The sequence below is a fragment of the Heteronotia binoei genome, chromosome 2 (genome assembly GCF_032191835.1).
Source record: "Heteronotia binoei isolate CCM8104 ecotype False Entrance Well chromosome 2, APGP_CSIRO_Hbin_v1, whole genome shotgun sequence".
In the NCBI taxonomy this organism is placed as follows: domain Eukaryota; kingdom Metazoa; phylum Chordata; class Lepidosauria; order Squamata; family Gekkonidae; genus Heteronotia; species Heteronotia binoei.
In genome coordinates, this window is record NC_083224.1 from 189,199,012 (window position 1) to 189,223,501 (window position 24,490).

The 24,490-nt window shown below is 47.1% G+C and overlaps 1 protein-coding gene across 1 annotated transcript in view; it reads left to right on the forward strand.

Moving 5' to 3' along the window:
• The first annotated feature begins 996 nt into the window (after positions 1-996).
• HCN2 (hyperpolarization activated cyclic nucleotide gated potassium and sodium channel 2) overlaps positions 997-24,490 on the forward strand; it is a 96,040-nt gene continuing 72,546 nt past the window's right edge. Inside the window, 1 exon segment of the mRNA XM_060233488.1 lies at positions 997-1,334. Coding sequence (XP_060089471.1) covers positions 1,189-1,334 — 146 coding nt within the window. The 5' untranslated portion in view covers positions 997-1,188.

Here is a 24,490-nt window from a genome sequence, read left to right on the forward strand (position 1 = left end):
CTCAATTATATTACAAAGAAGATTTTGATTTTCTTTATTTAACGCAACAGTTGAGTGGGGCAGCAGTGAAAGAATTAAGGGCAGGATAGCTGGGGGAAAAGACTCTGTGCTCCCCCTCCCTCCCTCCTTGGTGCTCCCAGCAAGTGTTCCTTTTGCTGAATGGCGACTCCAGGGCTGCCTAGCCAGCTCCTTTCCATTCCCGGCTTCTTCTCCGGTATTTCTGATCTCCTCCTCACAGAGCAGCAAGGCCTGCTCCCCCTAAGGAAGGCGGAATGCGCGGGGCCGAAGAGGCCTTCAGCCTGCCCCTTTTGAAATGTTTTGACTGCCTCAGGAAATCCCCGCAGCTAGAAAGCCAGGCGCACAGGAAGCAGAGAGAGACTGCTTGAATTTTGCAGCGTCGCTTTAGGCCAGATCGCAACGTCACGGGGCGTGTGTGTCCGGGGAGGGTGTGTGTGTGCGCGCTAAGAGAGAGGGTCGCAATTTGGGAAAGGGAGCAGGGAATCATCCAGGCCAGCCGTTAGAGAGTTTCTGCTACTCTGAACTTTTGCAGGGCTTGGATAGGAGGGGCCCAGCGCGTCCCCCGCCCACTTGACTAGGTCTGCTCGCACCGGGGTGTGTGTGTGGGGCTGGGGGGAGGAAGAGGGCGGGGGCTCCACGTCCGCCTCCCTTTCGGGGCCAGCATTCCCCCCCCTCCGCGGCTCCTCCCCCGGCGGAGCCCCTCCCCGGGGCCTCGGGGCTCCGCCTCCGCCGGGCTCAGTCGCTGCTGCTGCCGCAGCCGGGCGCTGGTGGCTGGCGGTCGCTCGCTGGCTGGGTCCGGGCTGCAGCAGCGGCGGCGGCGGTTAGTGCAGCATGCGGCCGGAGGGCGACGGCGGAGCTGCGGCGACGGGGCCGGAGGAGGCCTCCAAAGGGGGGACGCGGCTGGGGCTGGGGGGGCGCGGGTGCAGCGGCAGCATGGGCGGCCGGGCCGGCAAGGGGGGCTCCCCCAACGGGGAGTGCCGCCGGGGAGACGCCGGAGCCCAGCCGCCGCCGCCGCCCGCCTCGCAGCCCAAGGTCTCCTTCTCCTGCAGCAGCCCCGACGGCGGCGGCGGCTCCCCGAAGGCGGCGGAGGAGGGCGGCGGGGCGGCGGCGGCGGCGGGCGAGGCCGGGCCGGGCTTGGGGGGGGAGGCGCACGGGAGCCAGGCGAGCTTCATGCAGCGGCAGTTCGGGGCCATGCTCCAGCCGGGCGTCAACAAGTTCTCGCTGCGGATGTTCGGCTCGCAGAAGGCGGTGGAGCGCGAGCAGGAGCGCGTCAAGTCGGCCGGCGCCTGGATCATCCACCCCTACAGCGACTTCAGGCAAGCCACGCAGACCCCAAGCCCCGGGCCCCAGGGGAAGGGAGGCCGGGCCGGGCCGGTTGCTTCCCCCCCTGCGAGGTAGCCGAGGGAGCAGCTGGCCCAAGGTCACCGAGGAGGAGGAGGAGGGAGCGCGCGCCGCCCCATTTCGGCCCGGTGGGGTCAAGCGGGGAGCGCCAGAGCCCGCCTTGGCTTCTGCGGGGCCTCCTCCTGCAAGGCCCTGCCGGGGGTGGGGGGCGGGGCAGGTAGGAGCAGAGTCACTTCAGGCTGGCGCTGGTGGGCAGGAGGGAGCCCAGCTGCACCTTGTGGCCGGGGAGGACCATTGGGGAGTCGCTCGCTGAAGAAGTTGGTCCCAGAAAAGAGCCAGCACTTTCCAGCACCTTGCAGCATTTGTGGCCACTTCCTGGAAGGCCCTGCAGTCACTTCCTCAGAGGGATCGGGAGGGATGGCCTGGCCCTCGGGCTGGTGCGGCAGGAAAGAGCCGGAGTCCAGCAGCAGCTTCCAGACAGACGCAATTCGTGGCTGGGTGGGGAGTCACCTCTTCAGATTGGTCAAGGTGGGTGGCCGTGTTAAGTCTGTCTGGCGCAGGAGAAAAGAGCCGGAGTCCGGCAGTACCTGCCAGACAAACAACATTTGTGGCTGCGAGGGAGCTTGTGTGAGCCACTGCAGTCGCTTCTTCAGGTCAAAAGGAGTTGATCCTAGAAAAGTTGATCTAGCAGCACCTGCCAGACTAACACCATTTGTGGCCAGGTGGGAACTCCCGGGAGTCACTGCTCACTTCCTCAGATAGCTCGAGGTGGGTGGCTGTGTCAGTTTGTCTGGAGTGGGAGAAAAGAGCAGAAGTCCCAACAGCACCTTAAAGACTAATGTGAAGGAGTGTGCATGCACACAAAAGCTCATAATTTCAATAAAAATTTGTTGGTCTTAACGGTGCTGCTGGACCCAAACTTTGCCCTGTTGTTGTTTTTATGACTCACTTCTCCAGACTCACAAAAGCTCTTCCCCGGCTGCAAATGTTGTTAGCCTTCGAGGTGCTCTTGGGCTCTCACTCTTCCTTCCTTGCTCCAAAGGTGGATGGGTGGGACTCTCACTAAGAATCCCATCGATCCCCCTTTGGAGCAAGGAGGGGGGTTGGCTGTCAGGTATCCCTTAAACTGATTGTCCATCCTAGAATCTTATTGTGGGGCTGTATGTTTCCTGCTTGCTCCCTGCCCCACGCAAACTTGAGAGCTGGGAAGGAGACCAGGACAAAGGCTAATGTGGAATCAGTCCTATAGGAAGCTGAGCAGAGAGAAACAGGGCAGTGGGAAGTGAGAGCAGGAAGATTTTTTGGCCCTTGAGGCATCTCTCGTCCCCAGCGCCTTTTGAAGCCCCAGAATCTCCCTGGGGGTAATCTTGGGGCTGCTCAGCTGCTCTCCCCAGGTGGGGAATCTGTTTTCTCTACTTCCCTGGAGGCTTGATGAAAGCTCATTTCAGACAGGCAGGTGTGGAGTAGCAGTGGGTGGGCAGGCAGATCCTTGAGCTGGAGGGTCAGCCATCTTGGTAGCCACTCCAGGTGACCCCCTACAGCTGTGAAGGATGTGGGCTAAGCATCTGGCTGCAGAGCCAGGCGCCTCTAGAGGTTTTAGGGGACTCTTGGAGAGTTGAACCATTGCCATGCTAAACTTTGGTCACTAACCCCCCATATCTGGCTGTGGCAAACGTTGTGTTTGTATGCTGATGCGATTCCTTGTAGCATCTTCCAGCAACTCCCAGCGGTTCCCCTTTTAGCATTTCCAGGTGTTTAAAGTTGGTCCAGGTAATGTCATCTACCCAGAGGTCGTTTTGTAGAAAAATAGGTGGTGGAGCTCATCCAGGGATTGTTATGCAGCTGCACCTACTATTCAATAGACAAGGTGGGGAGGAGGAGGTGGAACTCTCAGAAAGATTCAGAAGCTGCACTCCTGTGAGCTCCCGCTGAATCTGAGGCCTGCTTCTACCCATCTAGAAAGTTTTTATTGCGCTCTTCCTCTGCAGAGCTCAGGGCAGCATACAGAATTCATTCTTCCCTATTTTGTCCTCACAAGAACCTTCTGAGGTGGGACGAGCCCGAGGTTACCCAGCAAGCTTTTGTAGCAATTGTGGGGATTTGAACTTGGGTCTCCTATTTCCTTATTCAGCAATAACCAACCCACAACAGGTTTTCCGTGAAAACAAGAGCTGGTGTGCTGTAGGCGTTAAGAATCTTGGATTAGTATCTGGGAGATCCAGGTTCAAATCCTCACCCATTCCGTGGATGTTTGCTGAATGTTACACTCTCAGCCTAACCTATGAGGATAAAACAGAGAGGAAAACAACACTTTGGTTCCCTGCTAGAGTCAAAAGGTGGAGGTACAAATTAAACAACTTATGGTATTATCTAATCTTTACAGCCAACTTTGCTCCCCTTGGTATCTGAAGAAGTGTGCGTGCACACAAAAGCTGATGCCCAGAATTAAACTTTGTTTAATTTAGGGGTTTAGATAAAAATATGGAACACAGGTCCATCAGTGGCTATTAGCCACAGTGTGTGTGTTTATATAAATTTTTTTGCCACTGTGTGACACAGAGTGTTGGACTGGATGGGCCGTTGGCCTGATCCAACATGGCTTCTCTTATGTTCTTATGTTGTTGGTCTTCAAAGTGCCCCACCCTGGACTCGGGCCCACTTGAATCTTGCTCCTCTTCTGTTAGAGGACCCAAAGCAGCTTAACATCACTCCTCCATATTATCTTCGCAACAACCCTGTGAGGTAGGCTAGGCTAAGGGTGCGTGACTGGCCCAAGGTCACCCAGCTGACTTCCATGGCATGAGTGGGGATTTAGAATCATAGAACAGAATCATAGAGTTGGAAGGGGCCATACAGACCATGTAGTCTAGCCCCTTGCTCCATGCTGGATCAATCTAAAGCATCTCCGACAAATAATCATCCAGCCATGTTCTGAAGACTGGGTCCCCCAGATCTTAGTCTGGTACACTAATCACTGCTCCACAGTGATGAAGGGGTAAGTTGGGTCTTCATCCTTCAACCTGGTGCAGCTGAAGTTTGGCATTCCAGATAGTCTTGATTGGAAGGGAGTGTATGTAGGCATGTCCCTACATACAGGGTGGGATGTTGCATTTGGTAGCTTGCAGCCTCCTGAGGTGCGGGAAAATAATTTGCTATTGAGTGGCTGTGGAAGGTGGGAATCTTGCCCTCTCCAGGTAGAGGAAGGTTAGGACAGAGGATGTGTGGGGCAGAAGCTGGCCTGCACCTCAGTTACTCCAGGTTTTTGGAAAACCTCAGAGACCGCAGTGGCTGTGTGGGTTCAGAATTTGGGGAAAGGTGTAAAAAACTTGGAGAGGCAGAGCTGATTTGCAACTGGATTGTCACTGGAGCAGAGGGACCCTGTAGTTTCTTTGAGGGGGGAGGGAGTTAAATGGTTGTTGCAGTGTTTTTTACAGCCTGCAAGATGTACCCTGTTGCATCTCTCAAATGAGGAGGGGGACAGATTGGTCTCTGTTTTTAGGGTCCCATGTTATTGAGAAATTGTGGGGTTGATGGAAGACCCTGAGCTGTAGAAGTTCTCGTTTGAATTGGGGGGGGGGTGATGGTTGAGCTCATGCTGATCTATCCCAACACCTTTTGAGGTGGGGTGGGGGTGGATGTTGTCAGCTTAAGGACTGAAAGTTACATCTCCCCTTTCTTACAGTGTTTAATGGTGGCATAAAAGGGCCTCTCCCCTCCACAGCTTTGCCCTCCGTCCCTTCCTGACTGGTTCCCTCGGCCTGCACAGGTCTCAAGAAGGCCGGATTCTTGTTGCTAGGCCTGCTCAGAGGGCACCTTGAACTGTGTTTCTGGAAGATGCGGGTGACCCTCTGCCATTCAGATCTAATCAGACAGCTCCTCTTTTCAGGCTTTCCCTAGGTTCTTTTAGGCCGGTGGTTTGATTGCTCCCCCTGTGTAGCGTATTTGGGAAGCACAGGACCCTCCCCGCTTGTGGGAAGAGGAGAAGGGGAGGGGAAGGATCTGTTTTGCGTTGGCCTTGAAGCAAGGACGTCCCTGCTGCTTCCCATCCTTGCAAGGTGGAGGAAAAGGAAGGGAAATCTAATAATGTGCAGTCCTTCCTGGTGCTGCGAAGCAAAGCATAGCAGGCAGAGTGTGTGTGTGGGGCGGGGGGGGGGCCTTCACCATTTTGGGGGTGGGTGTCATCAGAGGAGTCATTGTTGAATCCACAACTGAAAAACAGAAATCCATGTTTCTAGCCTGCGACCTTGAATTCCCGTAACTGGTGTTTGATTGTGTTTGCATGAGTGTTCGTGCTGCAGGAGCATCAGTCAACATGCGCTGCCTTAAAATCTCATCCCCCTGCACACTTTTTTTTTTGAGAGCTGTGTCCAGAGCAGAAACACGCAAAGGCTTCTCTGGCCTGGCATCGCAACCTTCTGTCCAGCCCCTGGCAGTATTGGGGGGCATTTTTAATCACCCTCTCCCTGTTCTGCCCCTTCCTCAGGTGTTCCTGCCATCCATGCCATAAATGCCATCCAGCATGCTGTGAATTTTCCTGGGCTGTTGAGCACCCCGCTGCAGCTAGTGTCTCTCCCCCCTCCCCCACTCCTCCTGGATGCAAAGAGACCCCCCACTGGCAGCCTGCATTCTGCTGCCTTTCTTGCCCATCTGCTGCTGCTATCGCCCCTTCCTTAGAAGTGCCAAGGAAGATTTGGGGTGGCCAAAATGTTTCTCTAATTAAAAAAGAGATGGTGGCGGAGGAGGCAAAACTGTCTTGGGTGCTGGGGTTGCCTGGCTGCTTGGAAATATCCCTGGCTTCAAAGGAAAAGGTGGGTCAGTTTGGTAAGCATGGAAATGGTGGTGGAGTTTCAGGCCGACCTGTAAGTTGTGATATGTGCTTGTTAAGTGCCTGCCCTCAAGTCACTTCTGATTTACGTTGACCCCATAAATGAATGTTCTCCAGTTGCCAATTGGGAAGAGCCTTGCTCAAGCTGTTACTCCCTTCCCTTCCCTTCCCTTCCCTTCCCTTCCCTTCCCTTCCCTTCCCTTCCCTTCCCTTCCCTTCCCTTCCCTTCCCTTCCCTTCCCCTCCCCTCCCTTCCCCTCCCCTCCTCTCCCCTCCCCTCCCCTCCCCGCTCATTCATGAATCTTGAGCAGCAGAACTTCCTTCCTTTCTGCCTGCCTGCCAAGGCTAAGCTGTTACTTGCCTAAATGTTTCTGCTGCCTTGGCAGCTGACGCCGTGAGACTGTGCAATATTTTGGGGGGTTCTTCTGGGTCCTCTGATAGGGTGATGCTTTGGGGTGGTGCACCCCACCCAAACTCCTGTTGTCCTTTGTCCTCTCTCTGGGACTGGGTGACAAAGCATCTGTTTTCCAAGTTCAATCCCCGGCCTCTCCGGTTGAAAAAAGAACCAGGCAGGCAGTAGGGCAGGTAAAAGACCTTCCTCTGCTGGAGACCCTGGCGATCTGCTGCCAGTTTGAGTAGACCAGGCTGACCTTGATGGCCTGAGGGATCTGTATCAGTGGAAGGCAGCTGCATGCACCCATGTGTGTACTGGCAAGCTGGAGAGAGTCAGGATTCCTACGGTCCAGCCGGGTTTTGTGTGCCTGGGGAAGGAGTTCCATGAGCAGAGAGGGAAGGGGTGCCAGGGAGGAGTCAGCTAGAGGCTGGCAGGATATGGTGGGGCTTGGTCTGCTTCTTTTCCCCACTGGGATTAGGGGGACTCTCTTTGAGAGGTAACCCCATCATAATTCACGTGAAGAGGGAAGGGGGGCTCTTGCAAAACTCTTGAGTTATTTGGGAGATTCAGATCCTCCGTCTGCCGTGGAAGCTTGCTGGGTGACCCTTGGCTGGTCATGTTTTCTCAGCCTAATCTTCCTCACACGGTTGTTGTACAGATGAAATGAGGAAGGAAAAAGGATAATAAAGCTCTTTGGAGAAAGGGTAGGATAAAAACAAGTTTGATAAAGTTTTCGAAAAGCTGACAGATAACCAATGCCTTGGGTCTTCCCTTCCCATTTGGGTACTGTTCTGTGGCCTCACCCCTTGTTGCTCTTTGCCCCCCTTCTCCCTTCTTCAAAGGCCCACTGAATGTCTGAATGAATCTCATCCCATCTAATGCAGTTGTTTGCTCCTTCTAATAGTGAAGCTGGTGAGGGGAGCATTTCATAAGGGAAGGAAGGAAGGGGCCCAGCCCACACAAAAGGTCAGGGTTTCTGCAGGAAAATATTGTATTGTAAATCAAGAAGAAATTATTCCCTTCCCTTAATACTAGTCTGATGAAGTAAGGAGCTCCTTTGCATATTAGGCCACACACCCCTGATGTAGGCAATCTTCCAAGAGCTTACAAGGCTCTTTTTTGTAAGCTTTTGGAGGAATGGCTACATCAGGGGTGTGTGGCCTAATATGCAAAGGAGCGCCTGCTAGAATTCCACCCCTGCTTGTTGCCCTTACAATGTTGGGGATCGGTTAAAGTGCGGGGGGGTGGGGGAGTTCAAGGGGAATGGGGAAACCAGCCTGCTTCATCTCTGGAAGCTTATAGGCTACTGGAAGGGGAGGGATGGGGTTTGTGAGTGGGAATTTCCTACCTGCTGGTCCTTCCTCAATTAATCACCCCAGCTTGTTCTTTCTAAAAGGATGACATATCACATATGAATGTGTCTTATACTGAAACAGACTCTTGGTCCATCACAGTCCGTGTTGTCTACTCAGATAGGCAGCGACTCTCCAGGGTCTCGGACTGAGGTGTTCACAACTCCTGCTGCCTGGTCTTTTTAGCTGAAGGTGCTGTCGATTGGATCCGGGACCTTCTGGGTGCCAAGCGATGTCCTGCCACTGAGTCACAGCTCCTCCCCTTCCCCCCCAAGTAGTGATTGAATACTGGCCCCCGGGACACTGAAGTGAAGGCAGTGAAGGCAGGTTTACAAGATTATGCATGGGATGGAGAATACAAGAACTCACAATACAAGAACTCGTGGGCATTCGATGAAATTGCTGAGCAGTCAGGTTAAAACGGATAAAAGGAAGTACCTTCTTCACCCAAAGGGTGATTAACATGTGGAATTCACTGCCGCGGGAGGTGGGCAAAGATCACAGTTTCTGCCTCTTTGAGGGATTTCCCTGTAATGCAGAAAAATATAACACTGTCATTTGTTAAAAAGTTTTTTCCCTCCTATTCTGATGAAGATTGAAGGTGCCTGTTGCACTGGGGTGGGGGTCTGCTCAAGAGTTTGGTGGTGTGGGGGGAGGGGAATTTGGGTTGGGAGAATTTCAAAGTGCCACAAGTATGTAAGCACTGTGGGGCTGGAGAGATCTCAGGGAGCATGTGTCAAGCATGCGGGTCAAATGACGAGTCGAAGTTGATACAAAGACTACGTTTATTGATAGACCGATACTTTCTGTGTAACAGGTTCTTGAGAGTAATGCTGAATACATTGATACAATACTTTTTAAGGCTTACTTCAAAAGGATTCCAAAGGATGGGGGTGCGGGGTAGCTCTCACACATAAACTATCATAAATGTCTACATTCTCATAGCGTTATCAGGACTCTGTCCTTGCTTTCCCCAGCTGTGTCGCACTCCCTACAAGGAATGTATGGGAAGGTGCTGATTACTTCTTCTCAAGTTAGTTTCATTTCTCACTACTTCTACTTTTCAGGCAATAAAGCAAGAAGGGGGGAGGGAAAGAATAACAGAGCTAACGAAGCTGGGTCCTCCATGATATTTCACAGGCCAGTGTTAGACAGGACCCTATAACAATCATCAATGGAATTTCACCGTGCTTGACAGCATGTGCCGCTGCTGGCTTCCCTAGCATGTTTTTAAATATTCCGTGGTTCGTTGCCTTTGCATATGGAGGCTCTGTTTAGCTGCTGTGACTGTTAATGGGCTATGAATAGGTCTCATCCTCTTGAAAGCCAGAGATGCCATTGGCTGTGTCTGATTTTGTGATGGCAGGTTCCATAATTTAATTGTTGGTTTGTGGGAAGAAAGGTTCCCTTTTTTTGAACTGTGAGCCGGCTGCCTGTCAGCTTCGTTGGGTGGCTTCCAAGTTGCAAGTATTATGAAAGAAGGTGACAAATTTCTCCTTGAATAACCAGATGACACTCATATGCAGTTTTTCACAAAACAAAACCACCCCAGTTTAACTGTTCGGCGTCCAAATGGCAAGCTTTCTACAGTCCTAGTAGATAACTTAAACGAGACTTTTTCTTCCCTTAAACTTGGTGGGGGGGATAGGTTCATAAGTTGGTTTTTGTGTGCTGGAGTTCACATTTCAGCATGGCCCCGGAATGCTTTTCTGCAGCATGGTGATAGATCAAGATAGGTGGCCGTGTTAGTCTGTCTGTAGCAGGAGAAAAGAGGAAGAGCCCAGTAGCACCTTCAAGACAAATGTTAGTCTTTAAGTTGTTGCTAGACTCTTGCTTTTTTTATTTCCACAGCATAGTCCATGTGTTTGCCAGCTATCCTCCCCTCTTTAAGGTCTAGTAGCCTTCAGGTCACCTTTGACAACAGATATAGAAGCTACATTGCTCCAGATCTGGCTGTCTGCAGAACATATAAGACTGCTTTTTGACAATATGCATGGTTATTCCTATGGAATTTCTCTCATTCCAAAATTGATGCTGCAACATGTGATGCTGCCTTATACCGAATCAGACCTTTGGTCCATCCAAGTCAGTACTTTTGTGGTACTCAGACTAGCAGCAGCTCTCCAGAATCTCAGATGGAGGTCCTTCACATCACCTACAAGGTGATCCTTACTGGAGATGTTGGGGACTGAACCTGGGTCGCTGGGACCTTCTGCACACCAAGCAGATGCTCTGCCACTGAGCCATGGCCCTTCCCCAGTAGTCTGAAAAAGGAAATCAGAGAACTTACAGACAAAGGCAGGTGAAACAATTAAGGAGGGACTAAACTGTCAGCCTTTTTTGTTTAGGTACAGTTTTAGACAATTACGAACGATGTAGATGTGGATGAAACAGCCTGGGATTTTTCCTGGGCCTTCATGTCTCTAGAAAGCAGATGGAGACTCTTCTCCCAGTACTACTGCGAGTTCTGCTCTGAAGACAGACTAGCAAGTGGGTGAGGGCTGGCAAAAGGATCCCTATTTTTCAGCCCAGAGCATAATTCATTTAATGGCTGCTTTTGCCCAAAGTGCAGAGACTGTCACCCTGTTGGATAATATACAAAAGGATTCACCGTAGTAGCTCAGTGGGACCTCCAAGGGCTGCAGCGGGGGGTCAGCAACACAGGCAGGGTTCTTGCTTTGCTTGGGAGCTTCTTGAAGCATCCCAAGAACTTTTGGTCTGGTCCAGCAGGCTGTATGACGATGCAAGATGGATTCTGATTGACATAAAGTTAGATAAGAAGTTTCTGTATGTGGAAGTGCCTGGGGGATGGGGAGTCACCCTATCCTATCTGTGGTGCATTCTGCATTGATTTTTTCCCCCTCTGGGCCTGGAAATGATCTATTTCTCTGGTTCTAGAATCATAGGATCCCAGAGTTGGAAGGGTCCACAGAGGCCATCTAGTCCAACCCTCTCCTCAATGCAGGATCAGCCTAGGGCATCGCTGACAAGGCTTTGTCCAATCACTGCTTTGAAGATGCCAGTGAGGAGGAGCTCCCACCTCCCTCAGGAGCTGATTCCACTGCTGAGCAGCTCTTCCCGTAAAAGATGTTTTCCAAGTATCCAGCTGGCACCTTCCCGCCCTTAATTTAGACCCATTATTGTGAGACTCTCCTTGGCTGCCAACAGGAACAGCTCCCTGCCCTCCCAGCCCTTCCAATACTTATAGAGAGCGACCCTGTCCCTCCTCAAATCTCCTCGTCTCCAGACTGAACATCTCCAAGTCCCTCAGCCTTTCCTCCTAGGGCTTGGTCTTCCAGGCCCCTGATAATCCCTTTTGCTCTTCTCTGCACCCGCTCCATTCCATCCACATCCTTCTTGAAGTGAGGCCTCCAGAGTTGCACACAAGACTCCACATGTGGCCAGACCAATGCAGTGTACAGTGGAACTATGACATCTTGCTTTTTGGAGGTTATGCCTCTTTTGATACACCCTTGAAGTTGGCATTTGCCATTTTGTCACTGTATCACACAGTCTGCTCTTATTTAATTTACACTCCACCTCTACCCCAAGATCTTGTTCACACACACTGCTACCCAGAAGTGTATCCCCCATCCATTTCGCATGTGGCTCATTTTTGTTATCCATATGTCGAACTTGGCAGTTATCCTTGTTAAATTGCATTTTGTTCACATCTGCCCACTTTCCCAGCATGTTCGGATCTCATTGAATTCTACCTGTGTCTTTTGGCTGACAGATTATCATGAGCTCCGTTGTCAGTGAAGATGGTGGTGACCTATAACTCCCCGTATTAACACAACAAGATAAGGCCATGAAGAGGGGTCTGTGGCTGGGCAGAGCTGAGCTGGGAGAAGTCTGAGGGATTTAAATGGAGACAGAGGTTTATAAAATTATGCATGGTGTGGAGAGAATTGACAAAGAGAACTTTTTCTCCCTCTCCCAAAATGCTTGAATGAGGGCATACAGTGAAGCTGTGATGGGCTGTGGGTGCAGGAAGGACAATACTCCTTTGCATAGATCCAGGTGGGTAGTTGTGAAACAACATATAGATACTTCTACAGCAGATTGCAAAGTTCTGCAAGAGAAGTGATACAGTGATCATGGGAGATTTCAATTAATCGGACATCTGTTGGAAGTCCAACTCTGCTAAAAATGAAAAGTCAAATAGATTCCTGACTTGTCTTGCTGACAACTTCCTTTTCCAGAAAGTGAAGAAGGAAACAAGGGGATTTGCTATTTTGGTTTTGATTCTCACCAACAAGGAAGAATTGGTTGAAGAAGTGGAAATAGTGGGCACCCTGGGCAGTAGTGACCATGTGATTTTGGAGTTTACAGTCTTAGGGAAGGGAAAAGCTATACGTAGTCAGACTTATAGGTTGGACTTCAGAAAGGCAAACTTGGATAAACTTAGAACTATGCTGGGTAAAATCCCATGGTCAGAAATACTTAGGAGGAAGGGGGTTCAAGAGGGGTGGGAGTTTCTTAAAAGCGAAATACTGAAAGCGGACTCACAGACGATTCCTATGAGAAGAAAAAATGGAAAAAGCCTAAAGAAGCTGAAGTGGCTCCATAAACAGCTCTCTAAAGACTTGAGAAATAAAAAAGACTCCTTTAGGAATTGGAAGGAGGGCCTTATAACCAAGGATGAATATAAACAAATCACCAATGCTTGTAGAGAAAAAGTTAGGAAAGCTAAAGCTCAGTGTGGCCAAAGATGCTAAAAACAACAAAAAAGGGTTCTTATGTTCAGAGTAAGAAAAAGAGCAAGGACATGATAGGCCCATTGCGAGGGCAAGAAAGTGAAATTGTAACAGGTAATGAAGAGAGGGCAGAACTGCTCAATTCCTACTTTTCCTCAGTCTTCTCTTCTGAGGGAAACGATGCTCAACATGGCAAAAACAGAACATATAAGGAGGGTATGAAGTTCCAACCTAGGATCAGCATAGGGGTAGTGCATAAACACCTAGTATCTTTAAATGAAACTAAGTCCTCAGGGCCAGATGAATTGCATCCAAGGGTTCTAAAAGAGCTTGTGGATGTAATTTTTGAGCCTCTGACTATTATCTTTGAGAATTCTTGGAGAACAGGAGAGGTGCCAGAAGATTGGAGGCGGGCGAATGTTGTCCCCATCTTCAAGAAGGGGGAAAAGGAGGATCCAGGTAATTACTGAGCTGTCAGCTTGACGTCTATACCTGGAAAAGTTTTAAAACAAACAGTCAATCCTGGGACATTTAGAAAGGATGGCTGTGATTACTAAGAGCCAGCATGGGTTTCTCAAGAACTAGTCATGTCAGACTAACCTGATCTCTTTTTTTGAGAAAGTGACTACCTTGCTGGATCAGGGGAATGCTTTAGACATAGTTTATCTTGATTTCAGTAAGGCTTTTGATAAGTTTTCACATACTATCCTTGTTGACAAGTTGGTAAAATGTGGTTTGGATCCTGTTACCGTTAGGTGGATCTGTAACTGGTTGACAGATCGCACCCAAAGAGTGCTTGTGAATGGTTCCTCATTCTCTTGGAGAGGAGTGACAAGTAGAGTGCCTCAAGGATCTGTCCTGGGACCTGTTTTGTTCAACATCTTTATCAATGATGTGGATGAAGGAATAGAGGGAATGCTTATTTATTTTGCCGATGATACGAAATTGGGAAGGGTTGCAAACACAGAAGAAGACAGAAACAGGATACAGGATGACCTTGACAGGCTGGAAAACTGGACTAAAACCAATAAAATGAATTTTAACAGGGATAAATGTAAAGTTCTGCATTTATGTAGGAAAAATCCAATGCATGGTTATAGGATGGGGGAGACTTGTCTTAGCAGTAGTATGTGCGAAAAGGATCTAGGGATCTTAGTGGACCATACAACTGAACATGAGTCAACAGTGTGATGCAGTGGCTAAAAAGGCAAATGCAATTTTGGACTGTATCAACAGAAGTATAGTGTCCATATCACGAGAAGTGATGATATGGCTTTACTCTGCTCTGGTAAGACCTCACCTGGAGTATTGTGTTCAGTTTTGGGCACCACGTTTTAAGAAGGATATAGACAAGCTGGTTCAGGTCCAGAGTAGGGTGACAAAGATGGTGAGGGGTCTGGAGACCAAGTCCTATGAGGAAAGGTTGAAGGAGCTGGGCATGTTTAGCCTGTAGAGGAAACGGCTGAGAGGTGATATGATCACCATCTTCAAGTACTTGAAGGACTGTCATATAGAGGATGGTGTGGAGTTGTTTTCTGTGGCCCCAGAAGGTAGGACCAATGGGTTGAAGTTAAATCAAAAGAGTTTCCGGCTCAATATTAGGAAGAACTTCCTAACCGTAGAGCGATTCCTCAGTGGAACAGGCTTCCTTGGGAGGTGGTGGGCTCTCCTTCCTTGGAGGTTTTTAAACGGAGGCTAGACGGCCATCTGACAGCAATGAAGATTCTGCAAATTTTGGGGAGGTGTTTGTAAGTTTCCTGCATTGTGCAGGGGGTTGGACTAGATGACCCTAGAGGTTCCTTCCAACTCGTATGATTCTATGAACATAACAAAGTTTGAGAGAGCAAGTCTGTCAATGGTTCCTGGCCCTGGTAACTGAGGGGAACTTCCACATTCAAAGGCACTAATCCTCTGGAGCCAGGAGGCAACACCAAGAGAAAGCCTCTGTGCCCTGTTGTTGGCCCTCCAGTGGGACTGATTGGCCACTGGGAGAGACAGGATGCTGGACTAGATGGGCCCTCTCTGGTCTGATCCAGCAGGGCTGTCCTGATATCCTTATTCTTGCATCCTTTCCCTTGTCTGGTCCAGTCCGTTCTTCTGCTTTGGCTTTCTGCCATAGTTCTCCAAGACTGGATCATAATGAGGTTGCTGAGTGGACTGTACCCATTTCAGGAGGTGAGGTGGAGAATTTATTTTTGAACACTTCCCAGAAGCAGAAAAGTAGCATATCGGGCTTTACCACAGCCATCTTTCCACCATTCTTGTTCGTATTTGTAAGGAATGTTTTAAAATGTGTCCTGACCTGGATGGCCCAGGTTGGCTGGATCAGATAAAATTTAAAAGGTAAAAACCACAATAAATCAAAGTAATCAGAAGGTGCTGAATATTTCATCTCCTTATCTAGAGGGGAGGAGACGGGGAGGGCAGGCAAAAGGAAGTCTGTTGCTGTCCTCCTCAACCAGAGGCCTGGCATACCGTCTCTGTCTTAATGCCCTGTGGAACCGCAGCAGGTCCCTCAGAGCCCTGATGTCATTAGGCAGAGAGACCCACCAGGTTGGTGCCAGGCCCAAAAAGGCCCTGGCTGTGGTTGAGGTCAGCCAGCTGTCCTGTGGGCTGGGGATCACCAGGAGGTTCTTTTCTCCAGAGCATAAAGCCCCTTGGGAGGTATGTAGGGGGAGGTGATCTTGAAGATATGCTGGTCCCAGACCATTTAGGGCTTTATGTATTTATGACCCTACCTCACAGGGAAGTTGTAATGGTTTCAGAGAGAACTTTACTGAGTGTGATTCACACTTGAAATGTGCTCTGTAATGGTCATCATCTAGCCATCAGTAAGCATAAAGGTCTGCTTCTTTCCTCTTCCTCCCATGTTTTTGCAAAATCTGATCAAAATAATGGAAATCTGTCTCTGCTCATTCCAAAATAAAAATCATTTGGCATCTGTGCCCATGCAATCAATTACGTTTTAGGCTGTGTCCAATGAGCTTTTCTTGGCTTGAGAGAAAATGCCACAATAATCCATGCATAATGACAGAGCGTTGGGGGGGTGGGAGAGTTGTGCTCTAGAAATTAAACTTCCTCTTTAATATAAAATACTAAATTATTAGGAAGCTCCTGGGAATAAGCAATTGCATCCTATTAGGGATCTGCAAATCCAATTTAAAAAAATGAAAAGAAGTTTCATATACTGATCTGGGGAACACAATATGGGGCTTATGGCCACCACAGGGGGATGCGCAGGTGCATTTGTGTGTGCATACAGACAGTGTGAGATCTGGGTGCATCTCTCAATCCTTCATGGTAAAAAGGAGCCCTGAAGGAAGAGGCGAGAGAATTGGACCAAGGCTGGGAGAACCCTTTCCCTCAGCATCATTTCCACGATTTAAATCACACCCTAGGCCCTGTTAAATGTGGCTCCTTGTTAACATCACACATCTCCCATACAGCTTGTGTGTTTGGACTCTCCAGAAACCCTCAACCGATTTTACGAGCCAGCGTGGAGAGACGTGTGATACTTGTAGCCTTGTGCGGTCTGTCTGGAAGTGCCGAGGCAGGACTTGCGCTCGTGTTTCTCTAGTCCTAGCCCAACCATCTAAGCTGGTGTTTCCAAACCCTTCTCCTGCAATAAACTGGTGTCTCACCGGCTATCTTGTGGGCTGTCATGAAATTCTCAAAACAAAATTTTAGTTCACTCTTAAGAAAATTCATGCCATATGGTGCTTTTTACTTTGGGCAGTTTCCAAAAATGTAAACCTTCTGGCTTTGATGCCTTTTGCACAAGTGGACTCCAGCCTTCCAGGATGTGAATTTCAGGGAACTCAGAAGACTGTGATGGGAAGGTGGAGTAGAGTCCTATTCCGCAAATGGAGCTTAATTTAGCTGGCCCTTGTAATTCCAAGTGCAATACTGCATGTTGCTGCCTATTTAATTAAGTTGATAACGCTCCCTGAACCACGCCTCTAATTCAACAAAGCTGCAGTCATGGGAGATTTGGGGGTGTGGTGCGCAAGTCTGCACTCTGGGAGGCTTGCCTGTTCAGTTGGTCTGTTCATTGAAGGCACTTCCTGCTGAGGTTGCTTGGAAAGTTTGGAAGGACACAGGCCTTAAATTGCTGTAACAGGAGAGAGAAAAGACACTCTGCTTGGATTTGGTTGGCAGCCAGCTTGCTTCCCATAATTCTCTCCCCCCCCCTCCCTCCCCAGCTATTCCATTTTTCTATATGGGGAAGAGGCTAGATTCTGAGTTGCTCCTCCAGTCATCTGCAGAGGGTTTCTTTGCGTTCTCAGGAGTCTCTCGCTTACTTGTTTCCTATGGCACTTGTGTTGTTCTCTGGGGGCACACACACACACAGAGGTTGCATGGCCTTGCACAAAGGTTGACAGTTCTGAGTGTCGTGGAGCAGTAGGTTGGTTTGAGGTCTAGAAGGCATTTCTCCTCCAGTTCAAAGAAGAGCCTGTCCTCTTCTTCTCTGACATCTCATGGTTACATTCTGGCCTGCTGGATAACAGTAAAGGAACTCTTATCAGTTGTGTGTGTGTGTGCTAAGGTGACCTGATAGTTTCCCCTTCCAAGCTTAGCGATAGCTTCTCTGATAGAAGCCGTTGCTATTATCATTGACAGAATTGAGACAGGATTAGCGTTGAAGCCGTCAGGTTTGATGGATGGGGAAAATTCATCTTTTCATTCAGTGGGAAAAGCAGATTGCGGTGTTGGAGTACAGGCTACTTAAAAAAAAAGAAATCCAGCCCTAGCTTATTGCTAAAAATAATCGCTCAGCAAACATCTTTGTAGATTCAGGTGAAGCAATAGAACAAAGTTTGAGTCCACTGGCGCCTTTATACCCAGAATTAGACTTTGTTGGTCTTAAAAGTGCCTCTGGACTTAAATTTTGTTCTGTTTCTGGGTATAATTTGTCAATACAGTTGTGAACAATACAGGTAACAAGGTGAAGTGCAGCCAGTTTTTTTTTTTGGGGGGGGGGAATCAAGAGCCAGCATGGTGTAGTGCTTAGAGTGTCAGACTACAATCTGGGAAATGTAGGTTCAAATCCCCAGTCTGCCATAGAAGCTCACTGGGTGACCCTGGGCCAGTCACACACTCTCTCAGCCTAACCTACCTCACAGGGTTGTTGTGAGGACAGACCAAAAGAGAGAAGAGCAATATAAGCCACTTGTCCCCATTGGGGAGAAGGTGGAGTATAAATGAAGTAAATAATAATCAGTTACCTCCTAGCGGTGTCTGCTTTGACAGAGGAATGGTGGCATCTGTAAATCATGCAGAGACGCACCAGGTAGTCTCTGTCTCATCTCCATGTTGACTGGCCTTAGAGGACGGGCCGTGGCTTAGTGACACAGTCTCTGCAGGCACAAGGTCCTGAGTTCAGTCCCCTTGCATCCTGAGGTGTGTATAAATATTTTAAATAAATCTCTGGCTAAAAGCATCAATTAGTTGTTGACGCAAAACTCCTCTGACCTGGGAGAGCCGCTGCTAGTCAGAGTAGACAATACTGACCTTCAAAGACTGAGAGTGGGGCTCAGTGGAAGGCTCTTTTATGGGTCCATGGCTGGGTGGCACAGAGCCTGGGTAGAGAACAGAAATGTAAGATGGAGGAAGGAGTTTCCAGGCACTTCTGCAGGACACTTCCTTTTGTAAAATTTAAAACTCTTCTGTGCTCCCTTTCCACCCAGTGCAGGGCCTCCAAGGTGCTGACATTAGAACATTCAGACATTAAAACCATGTTTAAAATGTACACATATATGAAACAATTGCATATAAAGGCACAAACAAGGAGGAGCGTAAGAAGAAGCGCATGCAGTGCGCAGGATAGCTTATCCCCAGGGTGAGGCTTTGTTCCTCTTCAAGGTGCCCCTGCTGGATTCTAACTTTGTTCTTTTGCTTCAGGCCAACACGCCTACACCGAGGGAACACCTGGCTCTCTTCCTAGTTGCTACCTACCCTGAATGGATCAGGGCCTCTGGTGTTTGGCAAACTTCCTGAAGCTCAGCAAGAGAGAGCTCACATTTGTGAACTTTTGATTGGTATCATATTGACAGTTTCCCCCTTTTTCTGCTTTAGGATGAGCTGTACCTTTGAACTGAACTTTGCTTCTAAAACCTCAGCATTAAATGCAAATGTTGCAGTCAAACATAGCAATGCGGAGGCTTTTGGGAAGAAAACTCAGGGGAGTGTAGTGTACTTTTCTCCCTGAAGCCTTATTTTTTTAAAGCATAAATTAGGCAACTTTGCATTTAGCATAGATTCTGGGTCAAATGATTCCTCTGAGCCATTGGGAGGGATATTGAGAGAGCTTGCAATAAGATAACATTGGCCAGGGAGAGGGGCGTGCCTTATGCAGAGATGTTGAACTCAGGGCCAGATCTGATGTAAACGTCGCTTTATTGGGCTGGGCCATGTGTGCCATAAAACGGGGAGGGACTGTGGCTCAGTGGTAGAGCATCTGCTTGGGAAGCAGAAGGTCCCAGGTTCAATCCCTGGCATTTCCAAAAAAGGGTCCAGGCAAATAGGTGTGAAAAACCTCAGCTTGAGACCCTGGAGAGCCGCTGCCAGTCTGAGAAGACAATACTGACTTTGATGGACCAAGGGTCTGATTCAGTATAAGGCAGCTTCATATGTTCATAACACAAAGTGCCAGAGATATAAGCTTCATAAAGGTGATTTCAGATGCCAAATGGCAACAGCAGGCAAATTACAATAGCACAATTGATTAGATTAGGTGTGATACTGAAGAGGGGGAGTAGGCACGGCGATACCAGCATTGGTAACGAGACAGGAAACCTAGGCCTCAGTCCCATCAAGAAGGATTCAGTCCAGGAGGGCACAAAAAACAAATGGGCATCAGACTGGCATTAAAAACCACAACATTCAGTTGCCTGGCCTAAGAGTAGCAGTGCTCTTACAAAGGGATTTCAGAGGGCGATTAGAAAGAGAGACAGATGAATTGCAATGGATAATGAAGCTCAACAAGAGAATGCATCCTCCTGGACTGAACTGAGAGCTACGTAGTTTCCCTGTCTCATTACAATGTGTGCCATTATCATTTGGCATCTGAAATCACTCCACTCTCCAAGATATGACCAATCCAAGTGTTCTGATTTTAATCGGGGTCTTTTTGAAAGAAAATAAATCCAGATGGGAACAGAGAAATCCATTTTAAAAAACAGCAGTTTTTCAGAATATGACAATAATTTTTTGGTGTACATTGTACTTGTCAGAAGAATCCATCCTCCCACCCACCCACCCTGCTTCCCTCTTTCCCAAGAAGGTGCGTGCACACAAAAACTTATATCTGGAATAAAATGTTGTTGGTCTTAAATCTACCATGGGAGTCCAACATTCAGCTCTCTTTCCTCCCCTTTTGTCCCCAAAAGAGGAGAAGCAGCCCTGGAGAAGAGAGAGAGAGAGAGAGAGAGAGAGAGAGAGATAGAGAGAGAAGCCTGAATGAGCCATGGAGCTTTCCATGTGCCTGTGTGTGTGTGTGTGTGAGAGAGAGAGAGAGAGGGAGGGAGGGAGGGAGGCAAGAGACAGGAAGCAAAGGGCCACTGAGGGAGCTGGGAAAATAGCAAGATATGGGGTGACTTCAGTAGCAGCTTGGAAAGGAAGCGGGAGAAAGGAGGATGCTTTGGGTGCTGGATTTGAGTCTTGTGGGGACCAGATGTGGCCCATGGGTCACACATTTCAGGGGTGGCCAACGGTAGCTCTCCAAATGCTTTTTTTGCCTACAACTCCCATCAGCCCCAGCCATTGGCCATGCTGGCTGGGGCTGATGGGAGTTGTAGGCAAAAAAAACATCTGGAGAACTACAGTTGGTCACCCTTGATATATTTGACACCCCTACCTTACAGAGTGTACAGACCATGATACTGGCTGCACATAGCTGAACTGCACAACTCAAAACCTTGTGAGTCCAGTCTCTCTATTCAAAGGGATATGCTAGCTTTTTAGAGCTTCACTTCTGAATTCAAGGCATCTTGGATTTCTTTGACTCTGAATCTGTTAAAAGATGCATGCTTAATAAATCCCTAATGTGTCACTGGTGACCAAGATGGAAATGATTTATGCCATAGTATTCCCCATTACTACAGATGGGTGTGAAAGCTGGCCAATGAAGAGAGTTGCAGAACAAAGTTCGAGTCCAGTGGCATCTTTCAGACCAACAAAGTTTTAGTCAAGGTATAAGCTTTCGTGTGCATGCACACTTCTTCAGATACATCGCAATGGAAGTTACTAGTCCATACATATAGGTAGAGGGTGAGCAGCAAATTAGCATACAGCATAATAAAGGTATTTTGACATGCACTGACCAAACTGGAATAACAGGCTTAGTTTATATAGTCAATCATTTTTTGGGTTTAATTATTTTTTTGGGGGGGGGGAACTAAATGAGGTACATAAATATATCAGAATTGGAGATTGATGCGCAGATGTTCCTTTCTTAACTGTGGAATGCTGAGAGTAATTAAAGGAAGAAAGTTGATTCATTTGAAATGCGGTGTTGGACGAGACCATGGGTTGCCAATAAAACAAGTGGGTTCTACATCAAATCGAGCCTGATCACTCCCTAGAAGCTAAAATGACTAAACTGAGGCTATCATACCTTGCTCACATTATGAGAAGAGCAGAGACATGGAAAAGACAGATTGAGGTGAGCAGCCATGTTGGTCTGAAGCAGCAGAACAAGGTTTGAGTCCAGTGGCATCCTTAAGACCAACAAAATTTTATTGGGTATAAGTTTTCATGTGCATGTACACTTCTTCATACATTGAAACAGAAGCCACCAACCATTACATATAGGTAGAGTGTGAGGAGCGTGGTGCCAGGAAGGGCCAATTAGAGTCAAGATGCATAAGTAGCTGAGCAGTAAATATAGCTAAAACTGGATGAAGGTGATTTAATGAGACCTGTGAATAGCAGCAAATTAGTAAAAAAATAATAAAAGTTTACAATAGCTTGTGAGAACTGGATACGTTAGCATGTGTAGTGAGATAAGAAACCAATATCTCTCTTAAGCCCTGGGGGTTCCATTGTCCTGCGTGTAACTCAGCAATCTCCCTAGTCTGTTTCTGCTTTGAGGTCCCCCACTGAATGTCCTGGAAGGTTGAAGTCTAATTTGAACACGGTTCTGGTCCCACTGATGGACTTCCTGATGGCACCTGGGTTTTTTGGCCACTGTGTGACACAGTGTTGAACTGGATGGGCCATTGGCCTGATCCAACATGGCTTCTCTTATGTTCTTATGTGACACAGAGTGTTGGACTGGATGGACCATTGGCCTGATCCAACAGGGTTTCTCTTCTGTTCTTATGTGACACAGAGTGTTGGACTGGATGGACCATTGGCCTGATCCAACAGGGTTTCTCTTCTGTTTTTATGTGACACAGAGTGTTGGACTGGAGGGGCCATTGGCCTGATCCAACATGGCTTCTCTTATGTTCTTATGTGACACAGAGTGTTGGAGTGGAGGGGCCATTGGCCTGATCCAACATGGCTTCTCTTATGTTCTTATGTGACACAGAGTGTTGGAGTGGAGGGGCCATTGGCCTGATCCAACATGGCTTCTCTTATGTTCTTTTTTTTTTTTTTTTTTTTTTTAACATTTTTTTTTATTATAACATTGCACAACAACAAAAAGAAGACAACAACAATAAACAACCAAAGAAGTAACAACTAAACAACAATTCAGCATTTACAACAATAACAACAACAAAAAATATGTTATTCATAATCCTATATACATTTTATCTTCTGGAGCGAATATACAAGAAACTAAATATTTATAATATTAATATCTCTATTCAAGACCATTCAAATCCCAATTTTTTTGCCCATTCATACATTGGATACCACGTTTTCTCACACTCTTCCATGTTCCCGTCATTCAATCTGCATGTTAACATATCCATTTCTGCAGCATTTAAAAGATTTAACATAAACTCTCTTTTGGATGGTATCTGAGACGTTTTCCAATATTTAGCAAATAAGGTCCTCGCTATTGTAATAATATAAAACAATAACTTTTTCGCTGTTTTAGATATAGGGATTTTACATATGTTCAAAAGGTACAATTCTGGCACATGCGGGATATTAATCTTTAACATCTTTTTACACCAAAGCGAAACTTGCACCCAGTATTTTTTTGCAAGGTCACATTTCCACCATATGTGGAACAAAGAACCTTTTACTTTACCACACTTCCAGCATTTATCCGATACATTTGGGAAGGCTTTGGAAAGCCTTTCTGGGGTAAAATACCATCGATGAGCCATCTTATATAGATTTTCTTTTAGCTGGGCAGATTTTGTCAATCTTAAATTCTCTTTCCATATTTTCTCCCATTCGCTTAGTTCGATGGTATAACCAAAATCCTGTAACCATTTAATCCAATTTTCCTTCACATTTTCGTCTTGCATTTTCAAATCGAGTAACCAGTTATATATTTTTGAAGTAAGCTTCCGGTCAGTTCCTAGTATAATGCAATCAAATTCATTTAACTTTTTGGAGAATCCTACTTCATTGTCCTTTTTATATCTTGATTTAACTTGCATTTTAAGCCACCAGTCCATATCCACATTTTCCTCGATTTTCAATTCGTGTTTGGGATCCAGTAGCGATTCATAAGTAAGGTGGTTTCCCCAACAAAAAAGATTGGGGTGCACTGAAGCTTCCACTGGGGAGAGCCATCTGGGAGTATATCTATATACTTGTTTTTTAATTTCAGCCCAAATCTTGAACAAAGACTTTCTTATCTCGTGTCTAAAAAAGATGCTCCCTTTTTTGGGGTCTTCGTACCATATATACGAGTGCCAACCTTTAACAAGGTCCGCACCTTCCAGAGTTAAAAGTCTTTTATTTTCTAATAACAGCCAGTCTTTGATCCAAGTCAAGATGCACGCTTTGTGGTAGATCTGCCACTCTGGTAGGGCAAACCCACCTCTTTCCTTCTTATCTTGTAGGACTTTCAGTTTGATCCTAGGTTTTTTGTTTTGCCAAACAAATTTTGCCACTATTTTGTTAAGTTGTTTGAAAAAGGATTTTGGGAGGATGATAGGGATCATCTGAAATAAAAACAGCACTCTCGGCAGTATATTCATTTTGACTGTTGCAATCCTTCCCAGTAAAGAGATTTGCAGTTCATTCCATTTTTCTAAGTCAGTTTTAATTTCTTTTAATATTTTTTCATAATTATCTCTTACCAGGGTTTTCAGTTCTGCTGTTAAATTTATACCTAAATATTTAATTTTTTTTTCATAGGCAAATCCTGATTCAACTTCTAATTCAGATATTTGTTCTTTCATCATATTTTTAGCTAAGAACTTAGTTTTTTGATAGTTGACTTTGAAACCTGCTACTTCCCCATATTGTTTTAAGGCAGACATCAACTTTCCAATTGAGGAGTTTGGATTTTCCAACGTAATTAATATGTCATCAGCAAAAGCCTGCGTTTTATAGATTTCCTTTTTAATTCTCACTCCTTTGATTTCCGAATCTTCTCTGATCATTTGCAGTAACGGTTCCAATGCTAGAACAAAGAGAATAGGGGACAGCGGGCAGCCTTGCCTTGTGCCTTGCTCAATCTTTATTGGGTCCGTCAGGGAGCCATTAACATTTATTCTCGCTTTTTGGCTTGCATAAATAGACCTGATCAAGTTTACAAAGTTTTCTCCACAGCCAATTGATGTTAAGGTTTTGAAAATAAAGCTCCAATTTACATTATCGAAAGCTTTCTCTGCATCCAATGAAATTACCGCAAGTTGTTTATCTGGATGTTCTTTATAGTATTCCAGGACACTCATTAATATTCTAACGTTTTGTCTCATTACTCTTCCGGGAATAAAACCAGATTG